The sequence below is a fragment of the Gracilinanus agilis genome, chromosome 2 (genome assembly GCF_016433145.1).
Source record: "Gracilinanus agilis isolate LMUSP501 chromosome 2, AgileGrace, whole genome shotgun sequence".
NCBI classification, from domain to species: domain Eukaryota; kingdom Metazoa; phylum Chordata; class Mammalia; order Didelphimorphia; family Didelphidae; genus Gracilinanus; species Gracilinanus agilis.
The window spans coordinates 169,649,613-169,667,835 of record NC_058131.1 but is presented as its reverse complement, the minus strand read 5'-3'; the positions used below and the strand labels follow the sequence as shown (position 1 = coordinate 169,667,835).

Here is an 18,223-nt window from a genome sequence, read left to right as displayed (position 1 = left end):
TTCAGGCAGGAATTCTGTTAGGGTAGAGTGGTAATATTTACCTACTTAACCATTAGGAAGATTTGTTAATGTTTTATAAAACATTGGGAAAGGGAAGGAAGGGAAGGGAACAAGCACTTATTAAGTATCTGTTATGTGGCAGGCACTGTACTAAGCACTTGACAAATATTATCTCATTTGCTTCTCACAACATCCCTAGGAGGTTGGTGCTATTATCCCTATTCTACAATTGAGAAAATGAGGTAGATAGAGGATAACTGTGATTTGTCCAAGGTAGTAAGATCAAACCTATGATTTTTCTTTCCTTTTTAAAAAAAATTAAACTCTTGCCTTCTGTCTTAGAATCAATATAATGTGTTGTATGTAACCAATACAACCCAGGATCACATAGAAAGTATCTGAGACTATATTTGAAACCAGGACCTCCCACCTAGATCTCAATCCACTGAGTCACCTAGTTACCTCTTGGACCTATGATTTCAGTGGTGCAGGGAATCATCAAATGAGGAAAATCCCCTACTAGTATCATTGGGCACCTTATAGTTTTCTCAGAAACTTTTGACTTGATAGAACATATTAAAGAACTGCATGATTTTTAAAGACACATTTTCTGTGCCATGTGAGCTCAGTATAATACTTGGAATTTATAAGCTCCAGCTGAAGTACTAACTTCTAACAGTGTTCATGCTAAATATAATTTAAGTGACTTAAACTATGTAACTGTTGGTGTCAATCTTCTTAAGGTTATGGTTTTGGAAATGGTCTTCTCACAAGTAGTGGACATGCAGGTTTCATTATAAGGTATTCAACAACAATTACTCATTAAATAAGGTCTGACTATATGGATTTATTTAGGAGTAACAGAGTAAAAAATAATAATAGAGCAGAGGAAATGCTAGAGTAACTTTGACCACAGAGAAACATAAAAATTGTAGCAGGCGAGTCCAGCCCTGAAATATCCCAATGTATTCTTTATCCCTGAGCTATAAGGCTGGTCTTTTTACCCTCCTAGCCCTGGCTAACCCTAGAGGGTATTGTGGCTACAGCCATTTATTTGACTGGAACTCAAACTCCCTCGTTTTGTAGAGCAGCCTTGATGTTTTGGTCTCCTTATAGTCTATAACCTCTGTTACTCTGTAGGCAAAATTACTTCTCTGCTGTCTGCTTCCCATCTGATTCTCAAGAGTTCTCCTGTTGTTTGAAGTTACTTTTCTGCTATTCATGGGCTACTGAAACAAATGACAACCTCTTTTAGCATAAAGCAACGTTTTTGCAGAATGCTCAGAAAATGTTAGTTTATTTCAAGAACAAGTAGTTCCCAGTGGTCTGTTCTGAGTTTCAAATGAGTTTCTCCTTAAGATGTAGATATTAAAGGCCATATAATCTTTCTTTAAGTTAGCTCTTAAAATAACAATGGATTCTCTTTTGTCTAATCAGTTCTTAGAGAAGTCAGATTTTTTTCTTACCACAAAGCAGTTCTGAAGCTTGTCTTTCCCCCTCTTTTTCCCTTCTCAAAGTAGACGGAACAGCAGAGGGCCACCCAGGGACTAATGAAAGATTTCCTTTCTTACAGGCCATAGGATGGTACTACAGTACAATTAGTGTAGTTGACTCTTCAAATTGCAGTGGATTCAGCTTCCTCCAGTGAGCCAGGCAACTCTAAGCATAGTAGTACCTCTCTTCCAATCAGCATGGCTCCCAGCAAAAAACAGCTGCAAATTCTTCCTGTTAGCTTTGCTTATAGCTTTTAATTTGTGTCTTCTGTGAGTGGCTTTTATTTTGGATTAGTCTGCATTCTGTCTTCAGCTTCTTCCTATGCTCAAATTTTATACCTTCCCCTTTTACTACTACTTTTCTGCTTGCTTCTTCCTATTGAATCTTCTTTGACTTTTAATGCCTTCTATCAGTATTTCCTCATAAGCAATATTCATCTGTAGCTTATGATGTGAAACTCAGCAGTGTTAAATTTTTCTCAGGTGTGATCAACAGCCCTTAAAAATTCCCACAATCTCCAAATATTTGCTGTTTTTGCAATTTCTCAATTGTAACCTTTAAAACTGTGGAATCAAGTCATATGACATTGAGTTGATACACTGGCAACCATAGTTATTACTCTACTGTCAGACAAGTCCTTTCAGTGCATTCATCAGAGGGATAGTTCTTATTTCATCCTTAGAGCAGTATGTATCTTTGCACATGTTATTTGAGAAGTGGTATCTTTTTAAATCTTTGATTTTCAGTTTTTTAAAATTACACAAATGTTCTTTTTCTGGCCTTTCAGCAATCAAAGTGTTCATATAGGAAGTACTACCTTCCATAGGCATTAAGAAAATTTCATTGCAAGGAGATACATTTTAGACCCATTAAGTATGGCTTGAATTTTAGCTGAACTTCAAAAAAAGCTAAGGAAATCAGGAGGTGGAGGCGAGGAGGAGAACATTGCAGGAATGGGGTACAGCAGTAAAAATGCTCAAAGTGAAGAGATGTAGTAGTTTGTTGTTTGAGAAGCAACAAGGAGACCAGTGTCACTGGCATAAGAAGACTGGAAAGGTGGTGCTGAGAGGGTACAGGGCTTTGAAAGCTAAACAGACGTTTTATATTTAATTCTAGAGATGATAGTGAACCATTGGAATTTATTCAGTGGGGGCGAATGCCCACATGAGCAGATCTGGGCTTTAGGAAGATCACTTTTGACAGTTATGCAGAGGGTATTGGACTAGAGTGTGGAGAGACTCATGGCAGGCAAATGAACCAACAGGCTATGGCAATAGTTCAGGTAAGAGATGATGACAATTTGTACCAGTGAAGTGTCACTTCCACATCTCCCATTTCTCTAAAGACAGCCTTCTCATTTCCTATTTATTGGCTGTACTCTTCTGGACTTTACTAATAATATTCCTTGAAACCTCATTATCCTGCAAGATCACAACAACCCTGAAACTTAAACCTTGTCAGTACCCACTCTTCCTTGGGTCCCTTCCATCCTCTGATCAGAGGATATGGAACCTGGATAGTGGGTGATGGAGATCTTTCACTTCCTCAACCACTTCTTCCCATTAGGTTGTGATCTCCTTGAGGATAAGGATGCCCTTTTGCCTTTCCTTGTTTCCCTAGTACTTAATACAGTGTTTGGCATTTAATGTTTATTGACTGATAGAATGGATGATAGTAATGCCTGGATAGAAGTGAGTATATGTGAGAGATGATGGATGATAGTAATGTCTGGATAGAAGTGAGTAAATGTGAGAGATGTTATGAAAATAAACGCAATGGACTTTGGTAGTGGTTTTGGATCTGGGGAGTAGTGAGTGTGAGAGAGCAAAGAGTTGAAGGTGACACCTAGGTTGTAAGCCTGTGTGACTGAGGATAGTAGTATCCTTGATAGTAGTAGAGAAGTGAGGAAGAGAAAATGGTTTGGAGTTGGGGATAAAACACTGAATATGGTTTTGAAAATGTAGATTTAAGATATCTATACTATATCTAATTAGAAGTGTTGAGTAGGTAATCAGAAGTGCAAGCCTGGAGGTCACCAGATATTAGGTTTGGATAAGTAGGTCTAAGAATCATCAACATAGAGATTATAATTGAATTGGGAACTGATGAAATCAAAATAGTATAGAGGTAGAAGAGAAGAGGGCCTGAGAAGAGAGCCTTGTTGGATACCCACCTTGAGTAGATGTGACCTGGATGAAGATCCAGCAAAGGAAATTTGAATGGTTAGATGACTAAAAGAATCAGGAGAGAGCAGTGTCACAAAAACCTAGAGAAAAGACAGTATCAAAGAGAAGAGTGTTAAAGACTTGTAAGTCTGACCATGTTACCCCTTTCTGATACCCCAATTCAATACTCCTTAAAACCTCCACGATCAAATATAGAATCATGTTTTATCTTATTTATACATAGTTGTTTGTAGCTTCTTGAAGGTAGGGACTATCTTTTGCCTGTCTTTTTATACCTAGTGCTTTTCATGGTGCCTGGGACAGAGTGTAGGCACTTAATAAATGCTCATTGACTATTACTAATTACTCCAAAGAGTATCAGCAGAGGCAATCTATCTGAATTCTTTTCATCCATGACCATTTTTGCATATGTAGCAGCTTGAAATAAAGAGAATAAATAGTACCTGAGTAAGAGCTGACAGATTTGAGAAAATAAAAAAAGGTAATGTCAATTGTTCTCTAATAAGTGCTGGACCAGGAAAGTTATGCTTAGTTAGAAGTGGCCAAATTAGTGTGACCTCAGAGCATTTTCTGGTAAGGGTATGCCAGTAAAAGCTTATTGCTTGATGAAGCCAAAGGAGTAGGATAAAGAAAGCAAATAAATTGTGAACAGTGGAGACGATTACATTGCTATGTTCAGCAATGTAAATAAATTGCACTGTACTGGACTCTCAGGAACAATTTGGAACTGAATACATCAGGAGGGAGAGACATGTTTGACGGGGACTTTGATATGCACTGTAACTCAGGTTTATCTTGATTGCAGGATAGAAAGCAAGGAAGAAGCTTTGGGAACTTGGGAAACCAGGTGTTGATATCGTTAGTTATTAGTTTCTAGAGAAAAGATGGCACATTCTTATTTTTGTTTCTCCTTATTGCCCATCTATTACAATGTTTCTGTTACTTTTACTTAAAGAAATTTTTATGATGTGCTTTCTACTATAAAAGGCACTTGAGATACAAAGATGAAATGCCACAGTCTATCCTTAAGGAGATCTCAGTTCAGTATGGAGGATATGATTTATGGTATGTAAAGGTGAAAGAAATATCCACGTGAAATATAAAATGATTAAGAAGAGATTTACTATGTGTATATCTGATAGTTTTTCAAAACAATTGTACTTTGAGCTTTTGATATTTTTCATGAGTACCACATGTCGTTTATCCCTCTCACTGATTAAAATATGATTGTTTTTTTCTTTGATAGATTTTCAGCAGACCTCACTTCTGTCTTCCTATGAAATTATAACACCTTGGAGATTAGTTAGAGAAAGGAGAGAGGCCCCTAGGCCCTATTCAGCACAGGTAGGTTACCTTTTTTTTAAATTGCAGTTTACATCAGTTTTTAAAAACTGGTAATATTTCGTGTCATTTTATCAGTCATTTCTGAGACTAAAAATTAAACCCTTCCCTGCTCCCTCTCTATATTTAAACTTCTCTTGGTGATAATTCATGTCTTTATGTTTAAAAAAAATTTATCCTTTTCCACCTTTTGAATCAATCAAGTTAGAGTTGTTTTAGCATTTTTTCTTACATGTATCTTTCGGATTTGGCATTGGTTTTGGTCTTTGCTTGAACAAGTCAATGGCCTTAAATTGTACACAGGCAACTGATTCTAAAAGGAATCAATCAACAAGCCTTTATAGAGCACTAATTAATTTTCTAGGTTATGTGTTAAGCTATGGGTATACAAAGTCAAAAGTGAAAATAGTCTATGATCTTATGTTTACATTCTAACATAAGACACAACATCTATGTATATGCATATAAGGATTTATATTTATGTATAAGCATATGTGTATATGTGTTTGAGATATACCAAATGAATACAAAGTAGTTGTGGGAGGGAGGGAAGTAGAATCTGGATGGACTAGGAAAGTCTTCATATAGCACATGACTGTTGAGCTGAATTTTGATTCTAAGAGTTGGAATTGAGGAGGGAGTGCATTCTAGATCAGCTGCTTAGGCAGTGAAAAGGCATGGAGACAGTACAAGTGTTGTATGTATGGAAGTGCTAGTAAATCAGTGTAGCTGGGATAGGGGAATTCATGTAGGAACATTATATATAAGATTGGAAGGGTGGGAAGGGCCAAGATTGTTAAGAACTTGAAATTCTAAGCAGAAAAGTTTATATTTGATCCTAGTGGAATAGGGAGCATTGGATTTTTTAGAGTAGTAAGTTAACATGCTCAGACCTGTGTACTTCATTTGTAATGGAGGGATTAGAATGATTTCTTTGACTACTTTAGTTTCATTTTGGGGGTGATATTTTTCAGTATTTGTCTCATCTATCTGGTATCTTCCCACTATTGAAGAAAGTATTTCTGATATATTAGTGTTAGATTTTTGTGTAGTCTATGAATCTTTAATCATTTTAATTTCTTAACCTTGAGCAATATATTTTTTTTGACAGAGGTTCATGGTTGTTTATCGAATATGAGAGTGACCATGGTTAAACTTGTACTTCTTAATCCATCCCCCCCCCCCCCCCCCCCATGATAGTGCTCAGATTTGCAGGGTATTTTTTGTTATTCTTTGTGTGCACTGGAATATCATATTCTATTCTAAAAAGACGAACAGATCCATGCAATTTCCTTATGATTATTTTTAAATTCTGCTTTCTGCTATACTATATTTTAAGTTTTTTGCTTGGTTATTGCTTTTAAGGAGTTCAGTCATTGTTACATTATCACTCTGGTCTTTAAAAAATTTTTTTCAGATTCATTTTTGATAGTAGATACTTATATTTTCTTCTATTTCCCCCCAGTCTTTTGATATTGTTATAATAATAATGTTTATTGTCTCTTGAAGCCATTAAATCCTGGTTGCTCCATTCAGTATTTCAGTCTGATACTTTTTCAGGTTTTTTTCCCCTGAACCCTCATTTCATTTCTAATTTCATTTTTTCATTTCTTGTATAATTTCATCCACACTATTGTAGTTCTTATTTGGCAAAGCTATCTTTCCCCCTCAAGCTTTACTCCGTAGTTGTTGTAGAATTGCATTCTTCTAGGTTTACCTCTTGGCCTTTTCTTAATCTAAGAGATGCCATTTAGATTCCAGAGATCATTTTGGTCTTAGTCCTTCACCATAACCCTCCTTCCTCTGGTTCTTAACACAGAATTGGCCCTGTCTCTTACTATGGCTATCAGTTCTTTGAAGGTTGCATGTTTAGGCCCTGCTCCCTTTGTAGATTCAGGTTGGGATCAGCCTTCAAGTCCATGATTAATGGTGCTTGTGATAGTTCCGTAACTCCCCTTGCCCCTTGAGAACTGGATGGAAGATTTAAAGTTTGTTTGTAAAAACTTGTGCTGGCTTCCTGGTCAGCCTCCTTTCCCCACCTTTGATAGTGTGATTATTTCCCTGAACTTATTATGGTTTCTCTGGGATGTCTTTTTCTCGTTTTTGGCTGATTTTGCCTGTCCTCACATGGGCTTCTCTGGCACACACACATTCTTTTTGCCTCCATTGATTTTACCTCTTCTTTGGTTGGGTTCCCTAGGTGAGACTCTTCTGCTTGCCTCTCTAGGCTCTTGGTTATCTTTATGAACTGTTCTGGACTGGATGAAAGATCTTCTGCTTCTTTTTATTTCCTTTATCAATGGTCTTTCTGGGGTAATTTTCCAATATTTCTGAGCAATATTCCCAAATATACTTTTAGTATCCTCCCTTACTCATTGATTTAATTTAATAAAATTCTTGGTAGAATTCCTATCCATCTTCTGCAATGTATTTGACTCAAACTATAGTTATCTTCATGGCAATCTTTTAACTTACCCTCTTTTTGAATAGTACAATTCAAGATTGAGTGTCAGTAAGTGTATTTTAATAAATCCTTTTTCAATGGATAATAACTGTGAACATTAACATTACTGCCCTATTTTCTTGGCTCTGCCACTTTTTTCAGGAGTAGCAGGGGTTGCACAAAATTAAGGATTAATTTGTATTTTTTTCTGGCCAGCTAAATGATGTTGAGCCTCTTTGTACTTAACTAGACTGCTCCTCTGAAGTTGATTGTTCACCATAGGGTTTTACATTAAAATGCTTTTCAATAAGGTGGAATCTGCCAGAGAGGTTTGTTCTCCATTGACTTAATCTTTAAGAACTCCAGGTTGACCATGAATCACAATTAAACATTGGAATGAAGATTCTTGTGACAAATGTTAATGTGGCTTGGTAAATGGTAAGAGTTGGGACTGGGAACTGGAATCTAGGTTTTTTTTTTTTTTTAATTGTAAATCCTATGTTCTTTCTTCTATACTAAACCACTTCCTTTTAAGGATGGTCAGAGTATATCCTTAGTGTCTTGAATGCCATTGCTGTTTTCTTCTTAGATATCATTTGGTGAAAGTATTAGAAGCAGAGTACTGAGCTCTATTGATCTTTATTCTAATTTAGGATGTATCTTTTTGTGATTTGATGACCTAAGTAATTACCTGAGAGGCAACATTATTGTAATTCATTATTTCTTTTTCTCCTTTTAGGACCAGGTGTCTTATGTCATTCAGGCTGAAGGAAAGAAACATGTTGTTCACCTGGAAAGAAATAAGTAAGAAACATTCTATAGTGATTTTTTTTTTTAATAGTACTTTCTTCCCCCCCCCGGTATAGGACAGGTATTTACTTCCTCTTTGCAAAAAAAAGAACGCTTCATAGACAAAATGCTCATAAGTGTTAAAGATAGCTGAGGCTCCTTGAGTCTATTCCCATCCTATCTTGAGAAAGGTATAGCCTTGGAAAACTCCTACTGCTGTCTGTCAGCTCTAACTATGGGATTCATTCAGAGTCCCTAGTCCTTTATAAGTGCTTAATAAAATTTGTTGACTGACTCTTGACATCCCAGACTCACAAGGTTGAGTTCAAGGCTGGTAATGTCTGTCTTAAGATTGCTGTTCAGTTACCTATGCTCACGAAAATAAACAAAGTAGAAGACCTAAGCCAAGGACCAAGGATCTGGTCTTGGGTTTATCTAGGTAGCACATGTGTTTGCTGCTATGTACAAAGCGGTTATTTGGTAGTACTTTCTGAGAAGTTTAGGTTTTCTTTCTAATTAGGTTTTGCTTTAGTTATGTAGGATTTAAATTAATGTCTAACACTACAAGAATTATATTTTATAGAGTTTATTAATAATCACTCAAAGTAGAAGGAATAAAAAGGAAATAAAAGTAAAAAAACCTAATTATCTAACAAAATTAAAACCACGTGAGCAAGTTCTCCTGCTCTTGTCTTACCTCCCCTCCACACTGCACTGTCACTGAAAGAGGGAACGAGAGGCAGGGCTACATCAAACTTATATCCTCCCTTCATCAGCATGTAATGTGAGAAGGAACATGGGATACTGGGAATAGGAGTTCTAGGGTACAGAAATTAATTACATGACCCCCCTCCTGTGATTCCCATGGGAAATGAGCATGTAGAAATCTCTCAGATTTACATTCCTAGTTTCCCCATGGAATCAGTACACATTATATCTTATAACTTATATCTCTAAAGATCTTTAACTAGAGGTACATATAATGCACTTTCTAAGAGGAAATTACAATAATTTGGAGATAGAAGGGAAATAAAAGAGAAAGGTAACAAAACCAATGATTGCTAGGCACATTGACAAAAACCCAATTAGGGGACAGTCCCCTTTGGCATAAAAGTATACATTCAAAATAAATGTGTTCAACCTCCCACAGTTCAGTTTCACTATATCCCAAAGTTCATTCTGGAGCTTTTGGTGCAGTGTGTGGTTTCTATAGGCATCTTCATTGCGCCTTCTCCAAACAGTTCATTTTCTGGATTTGGGGAGGTTGGAAGTTTCTTACCCTAAAATTACTTTCAAACAAGAAAAATTTTAATAAAACTAGAATTTTATGACAATTCTACAATCCTTCCTGAGGAAGGTGTTGACAAACACACAGATCACTCAGGGATACATGGCTGAGTTACGAGGTATGTAAATCAATTGTTAAAAGGAAGTCAAAAACATAAAAAAACAACAAATAGAAGAAAAGGAAAAAAATAAAAATTAAATAGTATATAAAAATTCTGAGTAAGTAAGAATAAGCCCATAACAGGTCCTAGAATCAGGGCCCAATAAAGTGATTTATGTCCCACAAGCCTGTAGGAGCATTGCAGCAATATGCACTTACCCAATCAGCAGCCATAACTACAGAAAATTGTCACAGTATGAAAGACAGAAAAGGGACTAGATTTTTGCAATAAATGGGGAATAAATATCATTCCCTGGTCTGATTTTTACCTTCCCTTTCAGGAATATGGGAGCCAAGATTATAGCCAAAGTGAGGTATTTTGTCTGAACCTGGCACAGGGAAATCTTGGCTCTGAGGTTGTGTGATAATGAGATTAAATCTACCTTGCCCATTCTCAAATCTAATCACCAAAAATGTAAACAACTCCACTTAACTCACAAGTTGGAAAGTCTGTGACCCACAGTGTGCTAGAGGGAGTGATGAATAAGAATTTACTGATTGCCTCCTGGCATTCCTAAGAAAAGCTTCTGTTGTGATTGGACATGTAAACTAAGAGGAAGGCACAGGAAGTGATGCAAAAGAAGCCCCTTAAAAGAGAGTTCAGTGAGTTCAGTTTTTTTCTTCTTTTTGTTCCTGACTTGGACCTGGAGGAGCACTGGTCCTGGGATCCTGAGACCTTGGTGAGACTGTTCTTAAATCTTTCCCTTAGAACTACACATGGTGAGTGAAGAAGACTAACTACCGTAGCCTCTGGAGGGGCCCTTGATTGGGAGAAGCCCTTGTGACTAAACCCCTTGTTGATTGACTTTTAGGCTCTCTGACTGGGCCTCTGGAGCCCTGCTTGAGTAAAACCCAGACTTGAATACAAATTTGGTTAAGTTAGATCTTATACTCTACCCTCTTCTCATCTCTCTACTTCCACTCTCTCCTATATTTTGTAAATAAATTACTAAAATCATTTTAGGAATTGGTATTCAGTTCCTTGGCAACCACACCTTTAAATATTAATAGTTCAATCAAATATCCAATAAAAAAAAAACCCTTTTCCCTCTTACAGTTGTCAAACAGCCATTTCCTCGAACCCCAAAACAAGTCCTCTGTCTTGGTGCAGATTCTCATCAATCCCACCAGGATTAGTTGGTCTCCTTGACCTTGTGCTTCCTGGCACTGTATAATGGCTCTTTTGTGATCCCTTCTCCTGGAATTTAGACACAATCATTAATCAAAGTCCCATAATATTTAATAACCAATGGCAGGTTTCCATAGTCTAAAGCTTTTGGACATGCATTAATATTAGGGCTAGTGGATATTGTAAACTTATATTAGTGCAAAAATCAAAAAACCATTAATACTGGTAACATGTTCTTTACTAAAAATGAGAGAAAAAAGAAAACTCAAATATTCTATTGCACATATAAAGAATACAATTATACATTTTTGTTATTTAAACTATAAATATTGTCAAATTATGGGTTTTTTTTTCTCGAAGTGACACACCACCTGAGTTATGCTAGTTTTTTTGGCGATTTTTGAAACACCAAGCTCAAAAAGTTGCCCATCACTATCTAGATCATTCTACTTTGGAAGGGTAGAGTAAGCTGAAGAGTTACAAATATTTAAAAAAAAAACTGTTCAGGGGTAACCAAGCCCTTTGGGAAATCCTATCCCCTCCTAGATAAGATTACCCATCATGAGGTAACCAAGCCCCTTGGGAAACCCTCTCTCCTTTGGTATGAGACTGTAACAGCCATAAAAGGCATACCTTTATATGTCACATCTATTACAATGTGGAAGCAAGAAATACAATAGTGAAAATCATTTCTGATGTCTCATCCATTACATTTTTATAAATGTGGAGGTGGGGAATACAATAGTGCCATTGTGCTTCACTTCAATTACTAAATGGACCCTTACCTTTTGTTATAAACAACTCAAAGGCAGGCAAATGATTAGTCAGAGGGAATAGTGCTCCTGGATATCTAAAAAAAAATCACTTATGAAGACTCCTTAAAATCAATTTAAAAATTTAGGTCATTAAATTCTCCAAAGTTGGTATATAGGTTGTAACCAATTTGATGGAGTCCATCATTCATCATCCATGTCACAATTAACAAAGGCAAAAAAGAAACAAAAGGCTGTTTAGGCAACATATGACCTCGATGGATCTGGTGACAAAGCATCCATAAGGACCTATGGTTTTGCCACAGAAGAGGGTTTGCACAAATTTTTTATGGACTTTTACAATGGTATTTTCTCCAGTCTAGTCATAGAGGAAGGTACAAATAAAGACAGTGTAACAGCACATATAGCTAATGACCAAAACACAGTAATTTAAAGTGACATAGTATAACAGAATATATTAGATTAGAGCAATATGTGAATTTAAAAAACAAAATTAAATTACAAAACATTCAGGAAATATATGTGGCAGGATACAGGCACTGAATTCGAGAGTCCTTTTCTCCAATTCCAATAGCTGCATTATAGAGACTTCTTCACTATTTGGAGGGGAACAAACTGAAACAGTTAGCAATGGAGTCTGAAAAGCTAAAAATTCACTTCCAGATTCTTTAAGGTTCCTTCCCCTCCCCAGTATCATCACCCATCTAGATTCCTTTGGTCACACCTCTGGAGTTCCCCATATCTGCACTGGGCGTAGTGTGTACAAATCCCATATTGGGTGTGCTGCAGAGACAGGGCAGGCCAAAATGGCAAGGGAGATGAATTTTCCCCCAGAATCTCAGGATTACTGAAGCTAATCACAAGGACAAGTGCACTCAGGAAGAAAGTAAGTAGTAGTAAGAAAAGATACCCCAAAACTTTGAGCTGTGCGAGCTCAGTAATGCTTTCCTGAAATGGGAGCTGTTTGAGATAGGCAGGAAACTTATTAAATTGTTTGCAAATCTACTACTTTTTAGGAGGTGGCCCTAGCCTAGTATGTACTGGCTAGGAGTAAACACCTCACAAGGCTAGTAGATGGAGACATACCCCTATCAGCCTTTGAATGGAGGGCAGCTAAAAGGCTTTAGCCCGAGGATAAGTTAGTGAGGGGAAACAAAACTTTTTATTTTGGGCACAGTGAAGGTAAAAACTTGTCAAAGCTGTTTAGCTGAGCTGGTCTAGGAGAGCAAAAAGGGTTTTAGCAGCTACTATGCTTGAGACCCACATGGGGGTTTAGGAAAGGCCTTAAAGACAGAGCAAACTTCTAGGAGTAAGATAAGGTAAACGTTCTTAATTTAACCCAATAATTAATACTTTCCAATAACAAAAAAAAAACTGAGCTGCAAGTATTAACTTTCTTCAACACTTCAGGATTCTGGCCTGCAAGATGGTAGCTTTTTGGGGGAATCAGGGTTGCTTCCCCCAGGTGAAAGGTGTTAGGAGAGTTAGAGGCTAATTTGTGTACACACACAGGGCTTACAAGGCAGCAATAAGCACTCAGCTGTTAGCAATGGAAGGGGTAGAGGGAGGGTGTGTTATACTTCAGCAGCTTGCAAGCACCCTGGGCCAGGGTATTCAAGAGAAGTAGTGAGGTGGCCCGCAGTAGGCTCAGAAAGGACCCCCAGGCAGGGTTTGGTCAAATGTGGGGGGTAGCAGCAGGAGTGTCAGGAGCAGCAGCACAGCTCAAGTTGGGGAGGGAGGGCATGTGAAAAGACCACAGCAGGAGAGAAATTCTGTTTTTTTTCAAACTAATCTAGTTAGGTCCCTTAGTAAGGGTCCTAAAGTCCAGACTTCATGGTTGCCAAAACATAAGATTTGGATTAATGTCCAGTAACTCAAAGTATTAATTTTATAAAGTTTATTAATAATCACTTGAGGTAGAAGGAAAAAAAACTAATTATCTAACAGAAAATAAGACCACGTGAGTAAATTCTCCTGTCACTCACCTCACACCACCTCCACAAAATGAGATCAAGGGAGAGGAGGGAGAGGGAGAAGAGAGAAAGAAAGAGAGAGAAGTAGAGAGAGAGAGACGCTTATATCCTCCCTACATCAGCAAGTAATGTGAAAAGGAACATGGGATGCTGGGAATTGGAGTTCTAGGGTACAGAAATTAATAATACAGTTAATTGGTAAATAAAACAAATAGTATTAATAGCAGTTCTTCTGCTGTTAAGAAATTATGAGGGAAAAAGTAAATTATTCATCATTTCTTTCAAAACTTGAATAAGAAAATGGGTTTCAATTTCAGGAAGAGAATGTTAAGATACAAGGAAAAGATTTCGGACAAGCTGTGAAGTAGGTTAAGTTATTTTCATTGCCCTTCTGTCTTTTCTTTCTGGGACTGCTTATCTTTGGCACCTTTTCTCTAATCTAATCCCCAGCGTTTTTATAGCATTCTCTTCACTGGTCAGAGCCTCTTATTGTGACTGTAATCCATGGCCAATGTCCTTTTCCTTCAAAAGTCACTCCTAATTAAATTTTCTATTCCATTCATGAGCATATCTCAGGAAGAATGTATAAAATAAGCATTTTATATTAAGATATTAGCATATCTCTGATAGAGCTTTGACATTTTAGAATTCAGCAAGATTTTAATCACATTCCTTCCTCCTTTACTTCCTTCTTTCCTTCCTTCCTTTGTTCCCTTCTTTCCTCCTTCTTTTGTATTTTATTTTCAGGCCTACATAATCTCCCTTTCAGTTTTCTCACTCTCTTCCCCCAATTGAAAAAAAAAAACAATAAAACTAACCTCCCTGTTACAAACATTTATATTCACATAAAACAACTTTTTAAAAAGTCTCAATATGCACTCAGTATGCCCCCTTTCTGGAGGAGGTGAGGGTAGCATTTTTCATTCTGACTCTTTGATATTGTGTTGAACAGAGTTTTGGGCCTTTAGGAATTGTTCTTCTTTACAATGCTATTATTGTATAAATTGTTCTCCCTGGTTCTGCTCATCTCCCTCTGCATCATTTCATATAATCTTTCCAGGTTTCTTTGAAGCTATCATTTCTTATCACACAATAATGATCTAATTATACTTATATACTATAACTTATTTAGCTATTTCCTAATTGCTGGGCATCCTGAGTTTCTAATTCTTTGTGTTGCTATAAATAGTTTTGTATATATGAGACCTTTTCCTCTTACTTCAACCTCTTTGGGATATAGAAAGGGTTGTTATTGTTGTTCAGTCATTTCAGTTGGGTCTAATTCTTTGTGATCTCACTTGGGGTTTTCTTGGCAAAGATACTGGAATGATTTGCCATTTTCTTCTCCATTAGAAAGGACATGCATAATTTAATAGCTTTTTGAGCATAGTGCTTTCTAGAAGAGCTGATTTCGTTCATAACTCTACCAACAGTTTATTAATGTGCTTGTTTTTCCACTGTCTCTCTGGCATTTGTCATTTTCCTTTTTTCGTTGTTGTGTTCAATTTTGTTGATCTGGTGGATATGAGGTGGCACCTCAGAGTTATTTTAATGTGAGTTTTTCTAATTATTAGTGATTTAGAGCATTTTTTCCATATTGTTATTGATAACTTGAATTTTTTCCCCTGAAAGCTGCCTTTACCCTTTGAACATTCACCAATTGATGAATGAATTACCTGCCTTAGAAATGAGCCCTTTATCAGAGAAACTTGCTGCAAAGACTTTTTCCCCCAGTTACCTGCTTCTCATTTTAGCTTCATTGGTTGTTTGTGTAGAAGCTTTGCTTTTATGTAATCAAAGTTGTTCATATTACCCTCTGTGACCCCTCTCTAACTTATTTGGCCATGGACTCTTCTATCCATAGATCTGACAGGTAATTTTTTTTCATATTCTTTTAGTTTTTTGTGATATCATCCTGTATATCTAAATCATGTACTCATTTAAAACTTCTCTTGGTATGTGGTGTGACATATGACCCATTTCTATCTTTTTCCAGTAAACCTTTCATTTTAGATTGTATTTTTTATTTAGTTTATATTTTTGTATCATTTTCTCAGAACAGAGAGAGGTAGCATAGCATGTCATAATGAATAGAGTGCTATATCTGGGATTCAGTCCTGAAGGGAGTCCTAGGTTCAGATCCCATTTCAGATCCCATTGCAGATCACATATTCCAGATATGTGAATATGGGGAAGTCATTTAGTTCTGACTCTTTAGACAACAATTTAAGATTGAGGTTCTATAAACTTAAAGCCTGTTCACTCTGACTGTTTTTGGAAGGGCTCATAAGCCTAGAATGTTTTTACATTAGTAAATTAAGTTTTATTGTATCAAAAGGGGTCAGATTTGACTCTTGATGTATAATTTGCCAACTTCTGATTATAGGTATTAATATATTTCCTCAGAACAAGTAAAACTTTTTACTTTCCTTCCTGACCCTAAATGCAGCAGGTTTTCCATTGGTTCACTTAGTCTCTTCTTTAAATATTAGCTAGATAAAGAGTTATTTGCATCTTAAGAATTGAATCTCGAATGTAGTTTTACTGTGAATGGAGATCCTTTCTAAGCCTTCTTGCTCTCATAAAGTAAACAAGTGGGAGCATTAACATACTTGAGTAATTTAATTAAAAATTTTTAAAACTGTCTTTGCCTCTAATTTTTAGGTATTGTGATACAATCTTTTGTTGTAGATCATTAAAATATGTTAGATATGTTCTTATCTATAGTACCTTAGATCCAATATTTTCTCAAGGCAGGTGGAATATGAATGTTCAATAGGAAAGAAAATGGCATCTGGATGTAGTACTCAAGTGCAGAGTACTTTATCCTTTCCCCAAGACATTTAGAATATTCTTTGGGATCATTATCATGGAGGGGTTGGGGGAGTTTTGGGGTTGGGGGTTGTAGGGGTGATTCTTATTTAGGTAATTATTCCCAAGAAATAGTAAACTAGTGATGTTTTATGCCCCATTTCTCTCAGTAAAAATCTTATGACCATGAGAAATAAACAGAAAACATCCTATTTTTGTCATTTGACACTATTTTGATCTTAATTCCATTCCTGTACTTTGCTGGGTTTGCAGTGGTATATCCTATATTTAAATAATGTCTTCATAAATTTAATTTTAATTGCTTCTTTGTTACTTATTTCCTGGTCTTATATCGGATTCTCTAGTGCGACTGAACCCTTTTATTCATGTAGGGAAAAATTCCATAGTGAATGAAATATATTTTTTTATTCATCTTTTAGGATACTATTGCCCAAAGATTTTGTAATTTATACATATAACGAGGAGGGGTCTCTGCTCTTGGATCATCCTGATATGCAGGTAATTTTTTTCTTTTGCTCTTGGCACAAGACTAAACAACTGTATTTTAAAATTTTCTCTATTCTTCAAATTTCTTTATCCATGCCCTTGGTGATTCGTTTTTTATTTTTTAAAAGACCAGAAAAATATTCTTAGGTAATATGGTCTCATTTTGTTTAACAAAGGAAAAACCGAGGTCCTTTGAAGGTATTCTCTACTTTTGGTGGGGGGAAGGAGGTTTGAAATTGATGCTTCAGTTTGCATATTTGTAAGTAATTTCTATAATTCTATTTGAGGTCTTTAATTTATATTCTGCTTAATGTTAAAGTAGCTCTTCTTCCATATTGAGCCATTGACTTTTTTTGTTTGCTCTTCTGTATTCTAACACTTCACTCTTGGAAAACAGCAGACTGAAGAGGTGTGGTCCTTTCTGCCTGGGAACCTCTTTGGGGATTGAGCTGGCCAGGACCATAGCAGTTAATTATCATGAATTGAATTTGGCTTTCTGTGTTATTTAGTTCTACTTTTTGTCTATGCAGAGTATTTGCTATTGTCCTATTTGTAATTAAATACTACTCTGCTCCTCCCTTTAAAATATGTGTAAATTAAGCCTGTATCTGTTTTATAGATTCAGATATATAGGCTTGGAGCATATTTACTAGAACATTGATTTGCTATAATGAAAGTATATTTTATTCTATTGGAGTTTTTTCTGCTTTAAGAGATCTACATTTTTTATTTTGCAAGTAATCTTACATTATGAAATAGTTGGCGGGAAATAGAGTTTTTCCCCTTCTTCTAGAAATAATTGTACATTGACGTCATAGACTAAATGACTTCTCCTTTTGTTTTAATTTTGGAGATCAAGAGAGGCTACAAAGCTTTGGTGTTAAGGAGGAAGACTAAAAATTTAGAGTCTGGAGATCTGAATTTTAGGCTAGTTCTGTTAATTGGAATTGAATTCAGCAAATACTGATTACTTCCTTTGTTACCTTGAATTTTATTTTTTCCTCCATGAAATGAAGAGATGGGATTGGATCAGAGGTGTCCTGTGGCAGAACTTTCCAGTGCAGCCCAACTAGCTTAAAATGTAATTTGGAAATGTTTAACAAAATACATAAAAATACAGTGTCCCTAGATAATGTGAATATTTCTATTGGAGTTTGATATACTGTATTAGATGATTGTTAAGGTCCATTCCAATTCTAAATCTTATGCTTTTTTGAATATAGTTTGTAATCAAAGTGGAAATACATACACATTCTCTCTCTCTCTCTCTCTCTCTCTCTCTCTCTCTCTCTCTCTCTCTCTCTCTCTCTCTCTCTCTCTCTCTCTCTCT

The 18,223-nt window shown here is 36.2% G+C and overlaps 1 protein-coding gene across 1 annotated transcript in view; it reads left to right on the top strand.

Moving 5' to 3' along the window:
- ADAM9 (ADAM metallopeptidase domain 9) overlaps positions 1-18,223 on the top strand; it is a 123,104-nt gene that overhangs the window by 15,702 nt on the left and 89,179 nt on the right. The window contains exons 2-4 of the mRNA XM_044659538.1: positions 4,927-5,024; positions 8,204-8,268; positions 16,827-16,905. Coding sequence (XP_044515473.1) covers positions 4,927-5,024; positions 8,204-8,268; positions 16,827-16,905 — 242 coding nt within the window. The remainder of the gene's footprint in view (positions 1-4,926; positions 5,025-8,203; positions 8,269-16,826; positions 16,906-18,223) is intronic.